Source organism: Lissotriton vulgaris, chromosome 2_1 (genome assembly GCF_964263255.1).
Source record: "Lissotriton vulgaris chromosome 2_1, aLisVul1.2, whole genome shotgun sequence".
Taxonomy (NCBI): domain Eukaryota; kingdom Metazoa; phylum Chordata; class Amphibia; order Caudata; family Salamandridae; genus Lissotriton; species Lissotriton vulgaris.
The window spans coordinates 554411497-554430273 of NC_141687.1; the positions used below are offsets into that span (position 1 = coordinate 554411497).

At 48.2% G+C, this 18777-nt stretch overlaps 1 protein-coding gene across 1 annotated transcript in view; it reads right to left on the bottom strand.

The window, feature by feature from the left end:
- The window catches only part of KANSL1L (KAT8 regulatory NSL complex subunit 1 like), a 2604205-nt gene that overhangs the window by 1521884 nt on the left and 1063544 nt on the right, over positions 1-18777 (bottom strand). Inside the window, exon 6 of the mRNA XM_086954111.1 lies at positions 2527-2677. Coding sequence (XP_086810237.1) covers positions 2527-2677 — 151 coding nt within the window. The remainder of the gene's footprint in view (positions 1-2526; positions 2678-18777) is intronic.

The window sequence follows — 18777 nt, forward strand, 5'->3', positions numbered from 1 at the left end:
TTCAGGTATAAATACTACCAACGTTGCCTTAAGCAAGCGCGATGGTGGTGGTGAATACAGGAGCAGAACAGCTGTCCCTTGCAGAGCCCAGCAGATGCGAGAAGCCCACGGACGCTGCCCCTCCTCCTCCTTGACGCGCTGAGAAAGACGCTGTCTTTTCTCCTGCCGAGAAAATCCAGTTCCGGCGTTTCCAGCCTACCCTCGCAGGTAACTGAAATATCGAGTCCTGAGAGGAGATACCAGACCTCCAACATTCTATTCCAGAGGTACGGTGTTGACTAAACCCTTAGAGAGAATTCTTGAAGCAAACCCTTGGCAAAACCAACTTAACTTAAACTGCTACTTACTTACTCGCTCCCAAGTATTAGTCTTAGGTCAGGTACACCGGGGTAGGCGTAGTTAGAAGCACCAGTTGAGGACGTTAGCCAAATGTATATATGAATGTATATATTTTATTCATTTTAACTATCGTATGGCTAAGAAACCATATCAATGCTTTTACAGTATTATTTCGCAATACTCCTTTTACTGTACGCACTTTTTATAATAACAAGTCTTGCAATTGTGGCAATTCATTTCTCTTGCATGAGAAGAAAGACTGTTCAATAAATAATACCTTTTATTGAAAACGCCCGTCTCTCTATTCTCTGCATACTGGTGAAAGTAATCTGCACAACTGACTGAGTGAAATAGCTGTCTATTGTTTCACACAACTCTAGAGATTGACTCTTATTCTGAGGAGCAAAGTTGTCATGTTAATGCGGTTGTTGGAAAACTGAATCCCTTCTTGTCTGAGCCAGGGAAGCTGATCACTTCCTATTCAGTCAAGAAAGTTTCCAGTGACCTCTGAGCTAGCTGGTACAAACCCAATTAAGTCTAACATAGTCAGTAGAGACCTAGAAGACCGCACTCCTACGTCTACACTGCAGTTTATGTTATTCCAATGCGCAGGGCCTATAGGGAAAATAGGAACTACACTACAGTCCACACCTTGCCCATATGTAATCTGAGTGGGAGATCAATTATAATCGTCCCACATGGCTGAAATAAATCCCACAATGATGAATTTAATGGCTCCTTTACAAGCCCTGTGCTTCGCCAGAACATCACTTTTGTGATGTTCTGGTGGCGCACAGGACTTTGCCATATCTACAAGGCACGTAAAGCCAACCTGCATCACTTTTCATGGCCATGTAGATATGGAGTGAGGCAAGGCAGCGTAAGTCTCTGCATTGCCTCACACTACGATGGGGAGGCGTGCCATGGGCATTACGTGGGTGTTCCCACGTAATACCCATGACATTTGACACACTCCCAGATTTACAACAAACTGTAAACCTGCGAATGCATCAAAAAGCCTATGTCTCTCCAGGGGTGTCATAGGGGAGGCACAACAAGAAGACATACCATTATTTCTCCTTGTTTTTTCCTCTTTCTCTATTTGAGCATTGAATATTTTTGTGCAGGAAGGTGTCTCTTTCTGCACAAAACCAATCATTCCTACAACGCAGACATCCTTACACCATGGTGTACGGGTGAATTTTTCGGCTCATGGCAGCCAACTTATTAGCATCAGAGTGAGGAAAGAGGACAATAATGTACCATATTGGATAGATGCAGCTCATTCCTGGCAGTTTTTTTACCGTAGGGCAGTGCAGCATGAAGGCTTGCGCGCTGCCCTATGGAAATATATTGTGAATGAGGGCCTCAATATTTTGGAAGGGTGACTGTTTGAAAACATTTGGAGAGTGTTTTAATCAGTTTTGTTATTTTGCTTCTCTGTATCATCACAACTTTTTGGAGAAATGTACTCACCCTTATTCATTTTGGTAGAGCACATACTGGCACTGCTTGATGTGGGAAACTTTTGGTGCATCTTTTTTTATGACACATAAGATTATAACAATGTTGGCTGTATGTGCTCAGTTCTATATTTTTTATACACAGGGAAAAAAGTTGGCAATCTGTGACTTTCTGAATAATTACTTAAGTTACCGGGAGAGGCACTTGGTTTATATTTGTATTTCACTTTACCCAGCCTCTTTCACCACTTGATATGGGCACAACCTAATTCCCTAACGATTAAAGACACAGGGAAGCAGAAGTTTTCACATTAAGACCCCATTTTACTTACCGACAATTCTTAACCAAAGCCCAAAGTTCTAATATGCAAATAAAGCTATGATAGAACATCAACTATCACCACTGGTTTAGAATACCATAAGTGTACATGTTATAGTACATACTTCAGATTGAGACTTTCTTGTTGCTCTACTTTATACAAGACTTACTACTCAAGATAGCAGACGTTGATTCCCTCTATCCGCACAACATTCCACAACCTACTTAAGAACTCCAACAGCTAATCAGTTTGATTGGCTATCACATTTATCGGTTTCTTCAAATCAAAGCATTCTGATATAGTTGATATGACAGACAGTATGTATCACTTTCAAAAACCTGATACTGATATTTGCATTAAAAAATCATGCCATTTTGATGACAATTGTGAACTTGAGGGCTCACCTGAGGGCAATGATAGAACAGGATGGAATGAGGGATCCATTTCTGGAATCCAACACTTTGCATCAAAATCACAGCTTCTCCACGGTGGAGCAGGTAATGCTGTAGTTCGCAGATGACTTGATTGGAACACTGCAACTTTCGGTGGCATTACCTGCAAGCGTATGAAAATATATTTGATAACATAAAATTTTTATTCAAATTATATTTAAAGACTTTTACCTTTACAAGGTGGCATGTTGCAGGCGCCAAAGATGATTTGTAACCCCTAAAAATAAATCCATAAATGTACAGCAAACTGTTCCTTCAGTAACAATATTTCTGGTGAAGACATATTCTTCTTACAGATTCCTCAACTTTGAATACTTCTTCCAGGCTTCCGCCTGGTCTGGAAAATATTTATTCCCAGGAATGAATATGCAGTCCAGCTATGTAGCCCATGCAGACCCACTTCTGGAAGTGATTTCACTAGCATAAATCTGGCGCTAGCAGGCATACTCAGTTCAGTTCCTCAAATTTCTTTATCTCCTCATACTGGCATGCGGAGAGGTGCTTAGAATACAACACATAATATGCCTGCATGCCTTAGGAGCTTATTAATCACACCATCTGCACATTGTGAAGGAGGGAGGGTGATAGAAATCTGCAATAAGATAATGCATTTACCAAAAAAAACTTTACTGAAGGTAAGTAATGGCTGACACAGTCTTTAACACGGAGCCGGCCCCATCCCAGAGACCTGCCACTAATGTCTGTTGCATCTGACTGGAGTCCATCCCCAGCAGCAGAAACAGTTTGCCATGGCTTGATCCCACACAGACTGCATTGGGGACAAGCACAGACTGCCAATGGGCCTGTGGGTCTACTAGTGTAAGCCGGCTCCTGCACCTTGGACCGGCAATTAATGGTGGAGGAGTTACAGACAGAGGCAAGACTACAATCTTGCGGCTGTGGATCTCCTCTCGCTGGTGGAATTCAGATGGTGGTGGGCTCTGTGACTGCCTGGTGGCCCCAGAGGCCATGGCAACATTAACAGGGAGCTCTGTAAACTGCCATCGGGCTCACAGGTGTTCCTGCATGCGCTTCAGTCTGTACCCTGACTCTGTGAACAACAATATTTGAGGGGGAGGACCCCATTGGTGGGGGGGATCATGTCTGGATTTCTCTGCTTTCCTCCTGATGGTGAGACTCATGTAGTGGAGGGTGTTGTTGTACGGCTTGTACCTTTCCGGTAAAACTGTACATTTGTTGGACAACATAAATGTCAGGATTGGGCCGTACTGATTTTGTGCACACCCTCCTTATCTCTTATCTTATAGTCCTGCTAGTCGACTGTGCACCATCTGCACCACTAACCTAACAGGGTAACAAATGTGTGTGCAAGCTAGAACATGACAATCTTGACTCACCAAGGAAAATCATGGTGACAGATCTAGAACCTTTTCAATTGGACTATACTCAAAGAAATACTCAGCAAGGCGTTTTAATATATATTGAAACACTGTGATAATCAGTAGAATGAAAAAGAGTAGTGTAATTAGCATTATGAGAATAATGAAAAAGATGAACAATTCCACCATTCTGCTAAAGCAGAGAATATATGCTGGCATATAAATGATGTGTATAGTGTACTCCAACCTAGCGGTCCCTAACCTAATCTTGCCTAGGGTAGGGAATCTGCCACGCTTCCTTCCTTTCCCCATTACCTACGGGGAAGTGTCATCAGGCTGTCAGCCTTGGAGTGGAGGTGAACATCCTTCGTGTTGGTAAACAGGAAACCGCTGAGCTGGAATCCCGACATGCAGTGAACTCACAGTGTCAGCTGAGTGCTCCTCTGCCCTAAACAAGGAAGTGGTTCTGTATATATAATAAACAGCAACCATGTGGCCATGTCAAAACCCCAGTCAGGAAACAATTGTTCATTCTACTTTGATAGCTTCGTTGCCTACCAGACAATACCAAAAATGCCATTTGCGCAGTGAACATTATCCCGAATACTGAATGTTCAAGGTGTCATGATAGTGTGCCTATGAAGTGGAATTGTAAGCAATGCAGATTCAGAGAATGTTATCCTGGGCGTGCAAATATATGTCAAAGTCACTGTGTTTAAAAAAGAAAGCAACTTAAGAAACATGAGCATGTAATGGTGGTGTTTCTTACCAGGCCTATCCTGACCATATGACACCCACCCCTTGGACGTGAGTCGATAAAAGCTATCCCCAGACAAATGTTAAATATAAAGGTCAATAGGTATAAAAACCCACTAAAATCTAAAAAAGCATCACGATTCTTTAATAGTAATGAGCATAGTGAAAGCCACAAAAATTTTAAAAATATAAGTTATATTAAAACTAAAAACAAAACATTTTGCATTTAAAAGAAAACCAAATTAAAAAAGTCCCACAACTTGAAACTGCCAGATTGTTTATGTGTTCCGAGATGTAGATGAAACATTACTGTTCCCAGCAACTGCAGATGATTATCCCAGAGGCCCCCATCAGATGAAATCCATAGAGCAAACATGTTCCCATCCACCCCCCTCAGCAGCCGCCACAGGAGGAACAGCCAGCGTGGGATACGCAGAAGCCGAGCCAAGATCCAGATTGCTAGAAGCAGAAGCATCCCAGGAGGGCTTGTAGAATGGGTTCAGAAGCAACAGCAATTGCAAGGGCCAACAGTACAATTGGGCTTTAACGGGCTCAACAGTAGTACAGCCTCCGGAAAATAAACCAGTTACATTTCTAGTCATATGTCCAGGGCACACTCAAAAGTGCACAGAAGACAGGGAAATAAAGGCTGCATGCAGGGTAGCCACTCAGTCTGAAAGTACAAAAACCAGTGTTTATTTAGTTGCTGAAGCAAGAGTGTGCCAAAGCAGAGTTTCATGCGTTCACGACACAGGAGCACATGTATAAGTGCCAGTTCCATTTGGCCTTGTGATGGGACATCCATTGCGGAGCAGAAAAAATAAAAGCACAGTCCCAAAAATCAAGAACAGAATCCGCGGAAGACCTCCAAAAACGTTTCCAAGCACAGAGGGTATGAATGATGGAATAACTTTGAAGACAGTCTGGAAGGAACTAACTAGCCCAGAGTAATTGTCTTGAAAAAGAGAGCCACTCCCACAGAATTAGACATGTTAAAAATTAAGTACACAAGTTCCCCAAAATGTAATGGGAAATTAGTGCAGAGTAGCCACTGTATCTCAGTAGAAACACCATGCAACATGAAGATAAAACGTCGCCTTTGCAGGTGCTAAGGGCACATCCTTCCATAACAATAAGGTTTTCAGTCTGCTCAAAACATCAAAGTGCACATTCGAAAGCTTTATTTAAGGCCAAGTGTTGACTCCCTAACTACCCAGGTAGGTGGAAACATTACTTGGGAAGATCTCAGGGGAGGGCAGATTTTGCACCTGACCACCATGGGACCCACCTCTCCTAGGAACACAGCCGAGCACTGGCGGGAGACCCTCAGGGTGAGAATCCCGAATCTAGAATCGTACGCGCTGCACTAGCACCACTCAACAAAGAGACACCACACCGGAGGTTAAGAGAACGTATTCTTTATCTCTTCAAGTAAAAATGGATCTTTATGATCCGCAGTTTCTCAAGTACAGGCAAGCAAGGGCTCAAAGAGTCTTGGTAGGGGTAGGGGAGCGGGACAGTCTCAAAGGTTAAAGTATCCGGCGCACAGCTCTCAATCCTCTAGCTGGGGGATACGGGGTGATCTTGGGTCCAGCCGGACCAGAATAGTCTCTGAGCCGCGATCGAATCAGCAGGGCTCGAGCAAGGAGGTCGTAGTCTTACGGTTTCCGAGAGCCACAATAGGATCAGCAGGGCTCAACAGTTCTCCAGGTAGCAGGGGAGCCACGACAGCGTCAGCAGGGCTCGGTGGTCTTCTTCAGTGGAAAAGGAGCCGCGACAGCGGCAGCAGGGCTCGGTGATCTTCTCAGTTGCAAAGGAGCCGCGACAGCGTCAGCAGGGCTCAGATAGTTCTTCAGATTGTAGGAGAGCCACGACGAAGTCAGCAGGGCTCGGTAGTCTCTTCGGTTGCAAAAAGGAGCCGCGACAAGGTCAGCAGGGCTCACGTAGTCCAGGATACAACTGCCTGATCGTTCCAGAGCCACCCTTGATATAGGACCCCCTTTCTTTGATGTCCGGAGTCCTCGCAGGCGGAGGTCTTAGCACCTGGGGGCTGGTTGTTGGGGGTTCCGCCTCGGCGGCTCCTTTCATCCTTTCAAGTTGGGTCTGGAGGGATCCCAGACACTCAGCAGACCTGGAGCCAGCCCTCAGGGAGGCCGGATGGGTGATCGAAACTCATCTCTCGAGGGGAGGTGGAAAGTGTGACCAAGCTACTCCTCCCCCTCTCGCTCACAGGGAGCGCTCTACCCCCTGGCTGGGGATGGCACCGTCGGCGGAGGTCAGGCTAGGGCCGGGGCGGCCATCTTAGGTGCAGGGACATGGGCCTCGGCTTTGGTTACCAGGAAAATGGGGGACGAGGACGGGAAGCCTAGTGTCGGGGATGTATGTCATGTCGGGAAGGGTCGGGTGGTTCAGGGTCTTGGGGAGCTGCCGGGGTCAGGGGCGACCACGCCACGAGGCCGGGTCCAACACGCATCCCCCCAGCTGAAAGTCAGGGAGAACTACCCATCCTCTGGGGATTCTCCTCGCTGAGGCTGAAGAACCTGGAGAGGCCGTCAGCGTTGACGTGGTCGGTCCCAGGGCGGTGCTCTACTGTGAAGTCCATCCCCTGGAGGGAGACTGACCATCGCAGCAGTTTGGGGTTCTCCCCTCTCATCTGCATGAGCCACCATAAGGGTCGATGATATGTCTGCACTCGGAAGTGGGTTCCGAATAGGTAGGGTCGGAGTTTCTTGAGGGCCCAGACTACTGCGAACGCTTCTCGTTCGATGGTGCTCCATCTCTGTTCTCGGAGAAGTAGCCTTCTGCTGATGAATGCTATGGGCTGATCTATGCCTTCCTAATTGAGCTGGGATACTACGGCCCAATGCCATGTTCGGAGGCGTCGGTCTGGACCACAAACTCTTTGGAGTGGTCCGGGGCTTGGAGTATGGGGGCAGTACACATTGCGGTCTTCAAGGCGTCGAACGCCTTTTGGCAGGAGGGCGTCCAGTGCACGCGCTTGGGCTGCCTTTTGGATGTTAATTCTGTGAGGGGACCCACTATGCTGCCGTAATTCTTTATGAACCTCCGGTAGTAGCCGGTGAGGCCCAGGAAGGCTCGAACCTCGGTTTGGGTGGTGGGTGGTTCCCAGGCCAAGATGGCATCGATCTTCGGTTGGAGAGGGGCAACCTGTCCGCTTCCGACCTGGTGGCCTAGGTAGGTCACTGACCCCTGCCCAATCTGGCACTTGCTGGCTTTCACCATCAAGCCTGCCTGGCACAGGGCAAGCAACACCCTCCGGAGATGCCGGATGTGGTCACCCCATTGGGAACTGAACACCGCAATATCGTCCAGATATGCGGCGCTGAACTCTTCCAGCCCGGCCAGGACTCGGTTCACCAGTCTCTGAAAGATGGCCGGGGTGTTTTTCATCCCGAACGGCACCAGTCGGAAGCGATAGTGCCCGTCTGGGGTGGAGAAGGCGGACCGCTCCTTGGCTCCCTCTGTGAGCGCAATTTGCCAGTAGCCGCAGGTCAGGTCGAAGGTACTCAGGTAGCGAGCCGACCCCAGGCGGTCAATGAGCTCGTCCGCACGGGGAATAGGGTGGGCGTCTGCTTGGGTGACTGCGTTGAGCCCCCGGTAGTCCACGCAGAACCGAAGTTTGGGGACAGCTCCAGGAGCCGCGGCTTTCGGGACCAGCACCACTGGGCTGGCCCAGGGACTGTTGGAGGGCTCGACCACTCCTAGGGTGAGTATTTTCGAGACTTCGGCCTGGATGCTGGTCCGGACTCGGTCAGGCACTCGGTAGGCTCAGTGTCGCACCGGCGAGCTGTCTCCGGTGTCCACGTCGTGTACACACCAGTCGGTGATTCTGGGGACTAACGAGAACAAATGCGAGAACTGCCCCAAGAGCTGGCGGCAGTCCTCACGCTGCTGAGGAGTGAGGGAGGAAGAGAGGTTCACTCTGTCTACGGAGCCATCTTTCTCTTTGGCACACAGGAGGTCAGGCAGAGGCTCCGTTTCCTCTTCTGCTCCGTCGTCGGTGGCCAAGAGCAAGCTCAACTCAGTCCGCACGAAGTGAGGCTTGAGGCGGTTCACGTGGAGGACCCGAAGGGGGTTCAAGTAGGTCACTTGGTTCTTCCTCTCCACAACCTTAAAGTGGCCAGTTCATTTGTCTTGGAGGGCGCAGGGTTTCACCGGGAACATCACCCAGACCTGCTGGCCCGGTTGAAACTCGACCATAGTGGCATTCTGGTCGTACCAGCGCTTCATTTCCTCCTGACTTGCTTCAAGGTTGGCTTCGGCCAACTCTCGGAATTTCCGTGTCTGATTTTGGAGGGTGAGAATGTAGAGGAACACATCGGGGGGAGGTTCCCGGGGGCCGTTTCCCACCCCTCCTTGACCAGGCTAAGGGGCTCCCGGACGGGATGCCCGTACAGCAGCTCAAATGGGCTGAACCCCAGGGACTTCTGGGGGACCTCTCGGTACGCGAACAAGAGGCAGGGAAGGAGGACGTCCCATTTGCGCCGGAGGGGTTCTTCAAGGCCCATGATCATCCCCTTTAGTGTCCGGTTAAACTGTTCCACTAGGCCATTGCCTTAGGGATGATATGGGGTGGTGAATTTGTAGGACACTCCACATTGTTGCCACAGGGACATCATATACTTTGAGATGAAGTTTGTGCCGCGGTCACTCACGACCTCGGGAGAAAATTCCCATTAGCGCCCGGTCCACCACAGGGGCCGTTACGGTGCAGAGGGGAATGGCTTTGGGGTACCGGGTGGCGTGATCCACCAGGACTAAGATGAATCAGTGACCTTGGGAGGTTCTAGGGTCTAGGGGCCCTATTATATCGATTCCGACGCGTTGAAAGGGGGTACTGACGACTGGGAAGGGTTAGAGGGGAGCCTTGCGCGCGCCGCCACTCTTTCCACTAGCCTGGCACATGGGACAGGACTTGTAGTGGGTCTCTACATTTGTTCGCATTTTGGGCCAATAAAAGTGTGTGACTAGGCGATCGTAGGTCTTATCCTGGCCCATGTGTCCCGCCAGGGGTACATCGTGGGCCAGACCCAGGAGAAAGTCTCGGAAGCGTAGGGGTACCACCAGCACCCGGGCCGAACCTAGCTCCGCAGACTTCTGCTCACTGTACAGGAGGCCATTCTCCCAGTATACGGAATGAGTTCCAGTGCGGTCGCCCGCAGCTTGGGCTGCGGCATGTCGCCGGGGTCCGACCAGGGAAGGGCAAGTGGCTTGCTCCCGGCAGAACTCCTCTCGGGAGAGGCCCCCCTCGTGACGCCACTGCGCCAACTCGGGCAGATCATCCAACTCAGGGAGCTGTGCGGCCTCGGGATGCAAGATCCTGGGGAGAGGCCGGTGGGCTCAGTTCGGTCGTCCCTATCTTCTTCTACAGGGAGGTGGTTGGGAGGCTCGGCGTCGACAGCCCCGAGGGGGTAGTCGGGCGGACATGGAGCGGGTGGTGACGCACACCCACTCGGGTAGGCCCATCATGCCCAGGTGGGTCTTGCGTTCCACCTATCTCCACGGGGAACTTTCCAGGTCGTTGCCCAGGAGACAGTCTACAGGTTGGGAGGCCCGGACAGCGACTCGTAACTCTCCTGTCACTCCCCCCCATTCGAACGGTACTAGGGCCATCTTACATAAACTCTCAGTGTTGTCAGCGGACAATACGGGGCATAGGACATTTGGAATGATCTGGTCCTCCCTGACTAGGTGACTGAGGATACCTGTGATACTTGCCCCGGTGTCGCAAAGAGCCTCCACCCCGTGGCCGTTCACCGTCACCAGTTGTCGGTATTTCTTGGTATTATCTGGTAAGGGGGCCCCGGAGATCATCTCTCGGTCTCCTAGGGAGACTAGGGCCATGGCGGCGGGTTCCCACTCTTCGGTGTCCTCCATTTCCTCCCCTAGAGCTACGTTGGCTACCTGTCTGGTTGGGGGAGCAGTTGTGGAGGATCGCGGGGCCATGGGACACAGGGGGTCACTGGTGTAATGCCCGGTTTGTTGGCATCGGTAACAGGAAATAGTGACCCGGTGCCCACGGTTGCCCGGAGGAGCGGGATTGGCTGGTGAGGGGGCTGGAACGGTCTGGGTTTGGCCTCTGGGGGGACTACGCTGGGGTCCTGACTGGGAATCCCTCTGTCTAGTTCCCCCACCCCTCTGGCGGGGAGATCCCTGATTGTTCCTGGGGTAGTCTCCTACGGGCCCCCGGGGGACCCGGGTGTTCACCCAGCGATCAGCCTCCACGGCCAGATTCCTCGGGTCTGCAAGCTTGCTGTCGAGCAGATGCTGGCGTAGCTCCACAAAACAATTCATGGACAAATGTTCCCATAGCATGAGGTCAGTTAGCTCTTTTATGGTGGTCACTTTGCTGCCCTTGACCCACCCTTCAAATGCTCTGCTACAAAAGTTTACGTACTCTACCCAGGTAGTGCCAGGAATCTTTTTGCAGTCCCGGAACCGCTGGCGGTACATTTCTGGAGTGAGGCCGTATCTCGTCAGGAGGGCCTCCTTCATGTGGCTGTAGGAAGTCTGCATGGAGGATGGTAGATCGAGCAGGGTGTCTCTCCGCTCGCTCAGGAATCGGCCCCACAACCCAGCTCCCCAATCCTTCTGCGGAACTTGGTGGGAGGTCATGGCGACGTCGTAGGCCTTAAACCATTGCTGGATATCATCGTTCTTATAGTATTCTTTCACCACATCCTTGGGGATGTGAACTTTTGGTTCTATCGGGGGAACCGCTTCTCGGCTCCCCAAGGTTCGGTTTTCTTCGCTCCGGGCCTTGAGCTTGAGCTCCTTCAGGCCGCGCTCGTGCTCCAGCTGGAGTCTGTTGTCTTCATGTTCCCATTGCAGCTTCTTTTCCTCCAACTCTCCTTCTACTCGTAGTTGCTCTACCGCTAGTCTCTTTTCTGCTAGCTTCAATTCACACTCAATTTTGAGTTTTGCCAATTCAAGTTCATGATTGCGGATTCTTTCTCTGTCCGCATGTTCTCCGGGGGAGAGGTCCCCATCTGGGTTGCTGCCCTGTCCCGTAGTGCTGCTGCCCCCTCTCGGATTGAGTTTGGGTCCGGTCGGCTGTCCTGTTCCTCCTCCTGACGGGGGAGGGTTCTCTTCGGACTCGACCCAAGTTTGTAGGGCTTTCTGCATATCTTCCTTCGTATTCAGGCCTGTGGTAGCGATTCCTCGTTCCTTGCAAAATTCTTTCAGTACTCTGTGCGTGTAATCTTCTAACCATTCCGGAAGGAACGTGGTACTTGCGTCAGTTTCAGTGGAACCCTTGGTATTTTTTTCCGCCATCTTTGTTCGGTAGTGCGTCAGCCGCTTACTGTACGATTTCTAGATTATGGACTCGGATCCTGTCGCTTGCCACCAATGTTAGAAGGGCGATCTCAGGGGAGGGCAGATTTTGCACCTGACCACCCTGGGACCCACCTCTCCTAGGAACATAGCCGAGCACTGGCAGGAGACCCTTAGGGTGAGGATCCCGAATCTAGAATCGTACGCGCTGCACTAGCACCACTCAACAAAGAGACACCACACCGGAGGTTAAGAGAACGTATTCTTTATCTCTTCAAGTAAAAATGGATCTTTATGATCCGCAGTTTCTCAAGTACAGGCAAGCAAGGGCTCAAAGAGTCTTAGTAGGGGTAGGGGAGCGGGACAGTCTCAAAGGTTAAAGTATCCGGCGCACAGCTCTCAATCCTCTAGCTGGGGGATACGGGGTGATCTTGGGTCCAGCCGGACCAGAATAGTCTCCGAGCCGCGATCGAATCAGCAGGGCTCGAGCAAGGAGGTCGTAGTCTTACAGTTTCGGAGAGCCGCGATCGGATCAGCAGGGCTCAAGAGTTCTCCAGGTAGCAGGGGAGCCGTGACAGCGTCAGCAGGGCTCGGTGGTCTTATTCGGTGGAAAAGGAGCCGCGACAGCGTCAGCAGGGCTCGGTGATCTTCTCGGTTGCAGAGGAGCCGCGACAGCGTCAGCAGGGCTCAGATAGTTCTTCAAATTGTAGGAGAGCCGCGACGAAGTCAGCAGGGCTCGGTAGTCTTTTCGGTTGCAAAAAAGGAGCCGCGACAAGGTCAGCAGGGCTCACGTAGTCCAGGATACAACTGCCTGATCGTTCCAGAGCCACCCTTGATATAGGACTCCCTTCCTTTGATGTCCGGAGTCCTCGCAGGCGGAGGTCTTAGCACCTGGGGGCTGGTTGTTGGGGGTTCCGCCTCGGCGGCTCCTTTCATCCTTTCAAGTTGGGTCTGGAGGGATCCCAGACACTCAGCAGGCCTGGAGCCAGCCCTCAGGGAGGCCGGATGGGTGATCGAAACTCATCTCTCGAGGGGAGGTGGAAGGTGTGACCAAGCTACTCCTCCCCCTCTCGCTCACAGGGAGCGCTCTACCCCCTGGCTGGGGATGGCGCCGTCGGCCGAGGTCGGGCTGGGGCCGGGGCGGCCATCTTAGGTGCAGGGACATGGGCACCGGCTTTGGTTACCAGGAAAATGGGGGACGAGGACGGGAAGCCTAGTGTCGGGGATGTATGTCATGGCGGGAAGGGTCGGGTGGTTCAGGGTCTTGGGGAGCTGCCGGGGTCAGGGGTGACCACGCCACGAGGCCGGGTCCAACAGGAACAACAAGTCAAGACCGCAGAAAGTCACCAGATAAGCGATTCCCGGTCTTAAGCCACAGCAACCTTGATCGTTCTACATCAAATAACTCCCATTCGAGAGTCATCTGAAAGTCGGATGGATCACAGCCGCTGGAGAAACCTTCAGATGCCAGGATAAATTTTCCATGGCCCAGTGAATGTGATATGATGTAAAACTTCCCTACACACTAAGGTATGCCCTAAAGTATTCTCACAGTCTGTTCTGCAAAAGAAAAACCTCAGTTTGACCATACCCTAAGCGGTATTTAAAAGGCAAGATCCATGACTCGTGCACATATCCTCCTCCCAGCGCTTTATATCTGCCTACCTGATGGTGTTGTAAACAGTATTAGAAGTGAAATGTCAAAACTGGTAGGGAAATTGTAGCAGGGTTTCCGTTCTCCCACAGAACTATGCACAGAGATCTAGAACCTGGGTGAGTTAGGGTGACCCGAAACTCACCTTTGTTTCAGAAATCCCCTTACCAAGCTAGCTACAGTGTCTCATCTGTAGTAATTACTTCCCAATGATTTAGACAATCCAGAACATGAACTTAGGGTACCTCAGGTATCGTGGAACACATGAACACTCTTTCGTTATATAATCATTTCAAACCGAAACTGGGAGGCAAAGAACACACGTGCAAGTTTGAAATGTTTATTTTTCAATGCAAAGTTCTCAAACGCAGTATCTTGTATAATATCAACATACATATTATAAAAATCAGAGTTAGCAGCATAGTCACTAATCCATAATAAGCAAACGGTGATAGCATATTATAATGCAAAATCTATAGAAATCTGTATCACCTATATTTCGCGCACCCTATTTAGAATATTATATTATATCTAAGAAGGTCTCATTTGGGTTCTAGCAGGGCGGGCCCATACCTCTAATTCTCAGTAGGAGTAGATCACATCAACAGCTACCAGCTCTCTGCATGCGAAGCATCAAGTGTGTTGATTCATTCCCTGTAACTCTATCTTAAACCCGACTAGAGCCCAATGTTGGCAGCAATATTATTTGTGTTATGTCTAATGTGGTGCGAGGATCAGGCCTTCAGCAACCTTGTGTTAGGTTATTCTTAGAGGGTGCAGTTCTCAGTGTGCAGACATTTGTACCAAGTGTACCAAGCACGACTGATATCAGAGCAATAACATATTATTCTCAAATAAATCACATCTTTCGTCTAGGTTGAAAGCTACAATAGCAATTAGGTGTCTTGCGCAAACTGAAGCCTAAGGAAAATATGGTGTTTAAACATTTAATAAACTCATGCTAACTTAACACAATATATTGAAACGCAGTAACTATATGACACCCCACCAATGATCCGAGAACGGTCAAAAAAGGAAAAAATTAAACCAATACTGCAAGAAATGCAAAACATGAAAGCAGACTTCAACAATATTGAGCCAAGCTAAATGTATGTAAATGTATATAAAAATCATTAATATAAAATATGTATGAATGCCTATAGTGGCCACACCAAAAATATAAAAAACTTGAACTTTAGGCCATTTATAAAATCATAGGCCCAGAACATATCAAAGTCCAATGTTCGGAATAAAAAAGGCACCATTCAGAATTACTAAGAAGTCACGTGCCATAATAGTGAAAGTCTCCAAAGCCACTCATGGGTGGATAGAATAGGCAAAATAGGTAGCCACAGCCTTCAACATGAAATCACTGTCATCATCCGAAAACAGTTCAGCCATCCAATTAAGTAATGGGAAAGAACATACGTGCTCCTCCAGCACCGAATCCTCTAGCAACATCAGAGGACAACTCAGTGGGTTCTCGAGAACGCTATGTGCCAGAAAGTCATGCGCCGCTGCGGATATGTCCCACTGACCCATTAGTCCATGCATCGCTGCCACTGCCATAACCCTTTCGCCAGAACAAACCAAATCGTGAGCAACTACAGGGCTCATTAGCTGATCAAAATCGACGTCAGGAGAAGTCGGTAAGCAGAGACACAAATCAATGGCCCAGTCGAAATCACAGCTCAGGCAATGAAACACAGGCTGGACACATGTGAAAAAGGAAAATCGAAACGATAATCCAAAAGCCGTGCTTAAAGTCGCAAGCGGCAAGGAGCCATAGTAATCAAGCATCCGGTTGCGAAACAGCATCAGTAGGGGCTGAGCGTTTCCTTGCGCAGGATGGGCATCCATGTTTAATAAAGCAAAATATCACCAGAACGTCTGCAGCCAAAGCCAGCAAAACAGGAAATCCGCCAAACAAGCTTGCGAATATAGAATGAAAGAATGCAGGGATAATACCAAATACTTTTTCAAACGTAGTCACGAGACCACTGCTAACCAATTTAAAAAAATGTGCTTGGCCATTCGTGGAGGAGGCATTGAAGATTTGATGAACCAGCTCGCAGAAATGAAACGGCAAGTCAGTATTTAAAAGTGCCTGCACCTCTGTGCGTGTGTTAGCTATGTGAAGGACATAAGTTTCGCGGGCCGAGCTCAGTGCCACCTGTTTTTGAGACAATAGTGCTCTTATTCGGCTCAAACCATTGAAGTCCGCTCTCAAGTTTGGAATTCTTGGCCAAATGGAAACATCTGAATTCCCATGCGTGGGTGGATATAACACGTTCTTGCAACACACCACACGTTCTGATACAGTGACCACATATGCGATACCGACCATTAACCTACAACACAGTTCGTTGTTCAAAAGCAAATAACTACCGTTAGACAACAAAGTGAATGTGGGAACTATTGCAGGAACCGGTGTGCCTTTTAAAACACAGGCTAAATTTGGTCTGTCTTGATTACAAGAACCATGTAATTGGATGTGCCTGCATATCAGTGAACGGTCAGGCGACTGTGTGCATTCTTCACCATTCAGATTCACCTCCTTTCCCTCTTTAGACATCTGTATGAATATGGTAAAGACCATGTCTCATGAAGGAAAGTACTTCCAAGTGGTTCATATCGCCCTATAGCAATATATCTCATACAATTTGTAAATTTATATAGAGCAAATGGCAAAGTAATAATACCATGGATAAGCCATGTAGCAGCAGGCACCTCAGCCACAGAGAAAGGCAAAGATTCTAACTTCTCAATGTGTAACATAGAAAATGATGCATCTCGCATGGAAAGCATGCGCTGCTTGTCAGTCAAATTAAACGGGGCAAATAATGATGAGACGTTCATATAACTCCAAGGCACTCGACCAGACTTCAGAGTCTGTAGTGTCCAGGCAAACTGCATAACAGAACGCAATTGATTTTGACCATGATATAATACGGACACTTTATCATGCACAATGTCAACAACAGAAGAAACAATATTGTTTAACGTATAAATTCGGGAAGAAAGCGTATTAATACTGTTATCGACCACTGCAAGTACTTTTTCCAAATTTGCTTGGTCGATTGCCCTTAGGCGCTTAGCCGCCTCAACCTGAGACACTTTCCAAATTTCATTGTAAACAGCATAAATCCACCGTTTAGTCCTACCCTTAACTGGGCCTTTTATAAAATCATTTAAATCCACATTTTCAGTCAACTCAGACAGATGTAGTTTAACTGCAGCTAACGTGGAATGTTGTAACCAATTCTGACACAGTTTCCCCACAGACTAAGTTGTGACAGTATAATCAGTTTCAAAATGGGGATCTGGTCGCACTTGTGTGAACCCTTCAGCCAACCCTAGAAATCGACATTGGCAAGAATCAGAACTCTTTTGCCACAACAGCCAACCTTTAGGATCCAAGCTGGATACATTAAAGGACAAATTGCATAGTAGAGATTGTATCTCATGAATAGACAATTCGGAAAAATTACCCCAACCTGAATATTCTTCTAATTCGGGGATAGTTGGTGTATTTAATCTTTTAGAAGTAGCCAATCCAAAGCATGTTGTTTGGGAAATAGTAGAATTTAGAAACAACATGTGATTCGGGATGAGACATGCGCGGTGCAAAGCCTCAGTGCCTTGTACCTGCCAATCTTTGGTACCCCAAACCGATTTAAGGTCAATTATTTCCTTCCAGAACTCGTAGCCGTCTACAGCCAACTTGTCTAAAAGGACTTCGAGTACAGTAACTTTGTATCGGTAAGCCTAACTTTGGACATGGATTTTTCTGTCATTCTGAAGTAAAAGGACTCAGGATTTGATTGATTGAAATCTGTAAAATAACTGTATTTTTTCAGAAATGTACTGGAGCTTCCTATGAAAGGAGCCGGGCAGTGCTCCCACTGCATGTAATTCACAGCAACCCTCCTGGAGTTCGTCTTATGGAGAAAATGATTACCATAATGTTGGAAGCAAAACAAATCACCATAATTAATAGAATCTAAATATAAGTCTTCAGCATCAAAAGCCGCATAATATTTTAAATCAGAAAATAATGCTTCTACGGCCTGAATATCCCAATAATCAGAACGTATATTTTGTTTAATCACATCTCCCATGTTTACTCTAAGCACATTTGGAACATTAATCACTTCAGTAGGCCCATGTATCTGAAATCTAACCGCATCCCACACAATCCCATCAAGGACAGGCCAAGCTGTAATGTTGACTGTATTTAGGTTTCGTTTCAGTCTGTGAGCTGAATGTGAAGAGGAAAGAGGGGTTAATGTTCCATTAAGGTACCGAATTCCTGTTCTTTCTTTAACGTAGTGACCATCGATCAGGCGGAAAAAATAAAACACAAAACCAATTGACATAAAAAGGTAAAATGAAAATAAGATCAACCAAATGTATGTCCAAGGGGGAATTAAAAAACTGTTTTTTAAACAACGTGGCATATTTTGCAATAGTTGAGGGTTTCTTTGAAAGTTCAGAAACAGAGTCAAAAGAGAATCTGGACTGGTCGGCCAAACGAGTCTGTAAATCAGGCATTGATAAATCAGCAGGATAGGTGTAGTTTAGCTCATCAATGTTAGTAACAGGAATAGTATGTAATAAAGGACTGGATATGGCAGGCATCTCGAGGGACACCTCCTGTTCTGCACCAGATGTAATAGCCAGCACAGAGTGCCTCACCATGGAAGGACAGGATACAGCCGGTGTCATGCTATGAAGAATCGGCCACCCTGTGTGTCTTGACATTGTCAATAGAAATAAATCTGTTTTCCTTACGACCTGGAAGTGGTGCTAAAATGACTGTTCTTGTGCCCTTCACTCCAAGAACTCGAACCGGTGCACGATATGAGGGACCAAACTCTTTCTTGTTATCGATCTTCTCTCGAACCAGTTCTCCAACTTGGGGTAGCCAGCCAACTACCGGGATCTGCAGCGCATCATCCGATGTGGAGGGCAAATGTTCCTTTGCAAGACTGTCTCTGGTCTTTTGTAGATTCTGTAAAACATTGCAATGTTCATCTACGTCAAAGGCCGTGGCCTGGGCCTTGCAGTCTAGCTCATCGAGGTCAGGGACATACATCTTGATACCAAAGAGCATTTCGTACGGGGTCCGCCCACCCAGAGACCTTCTACGGGGAT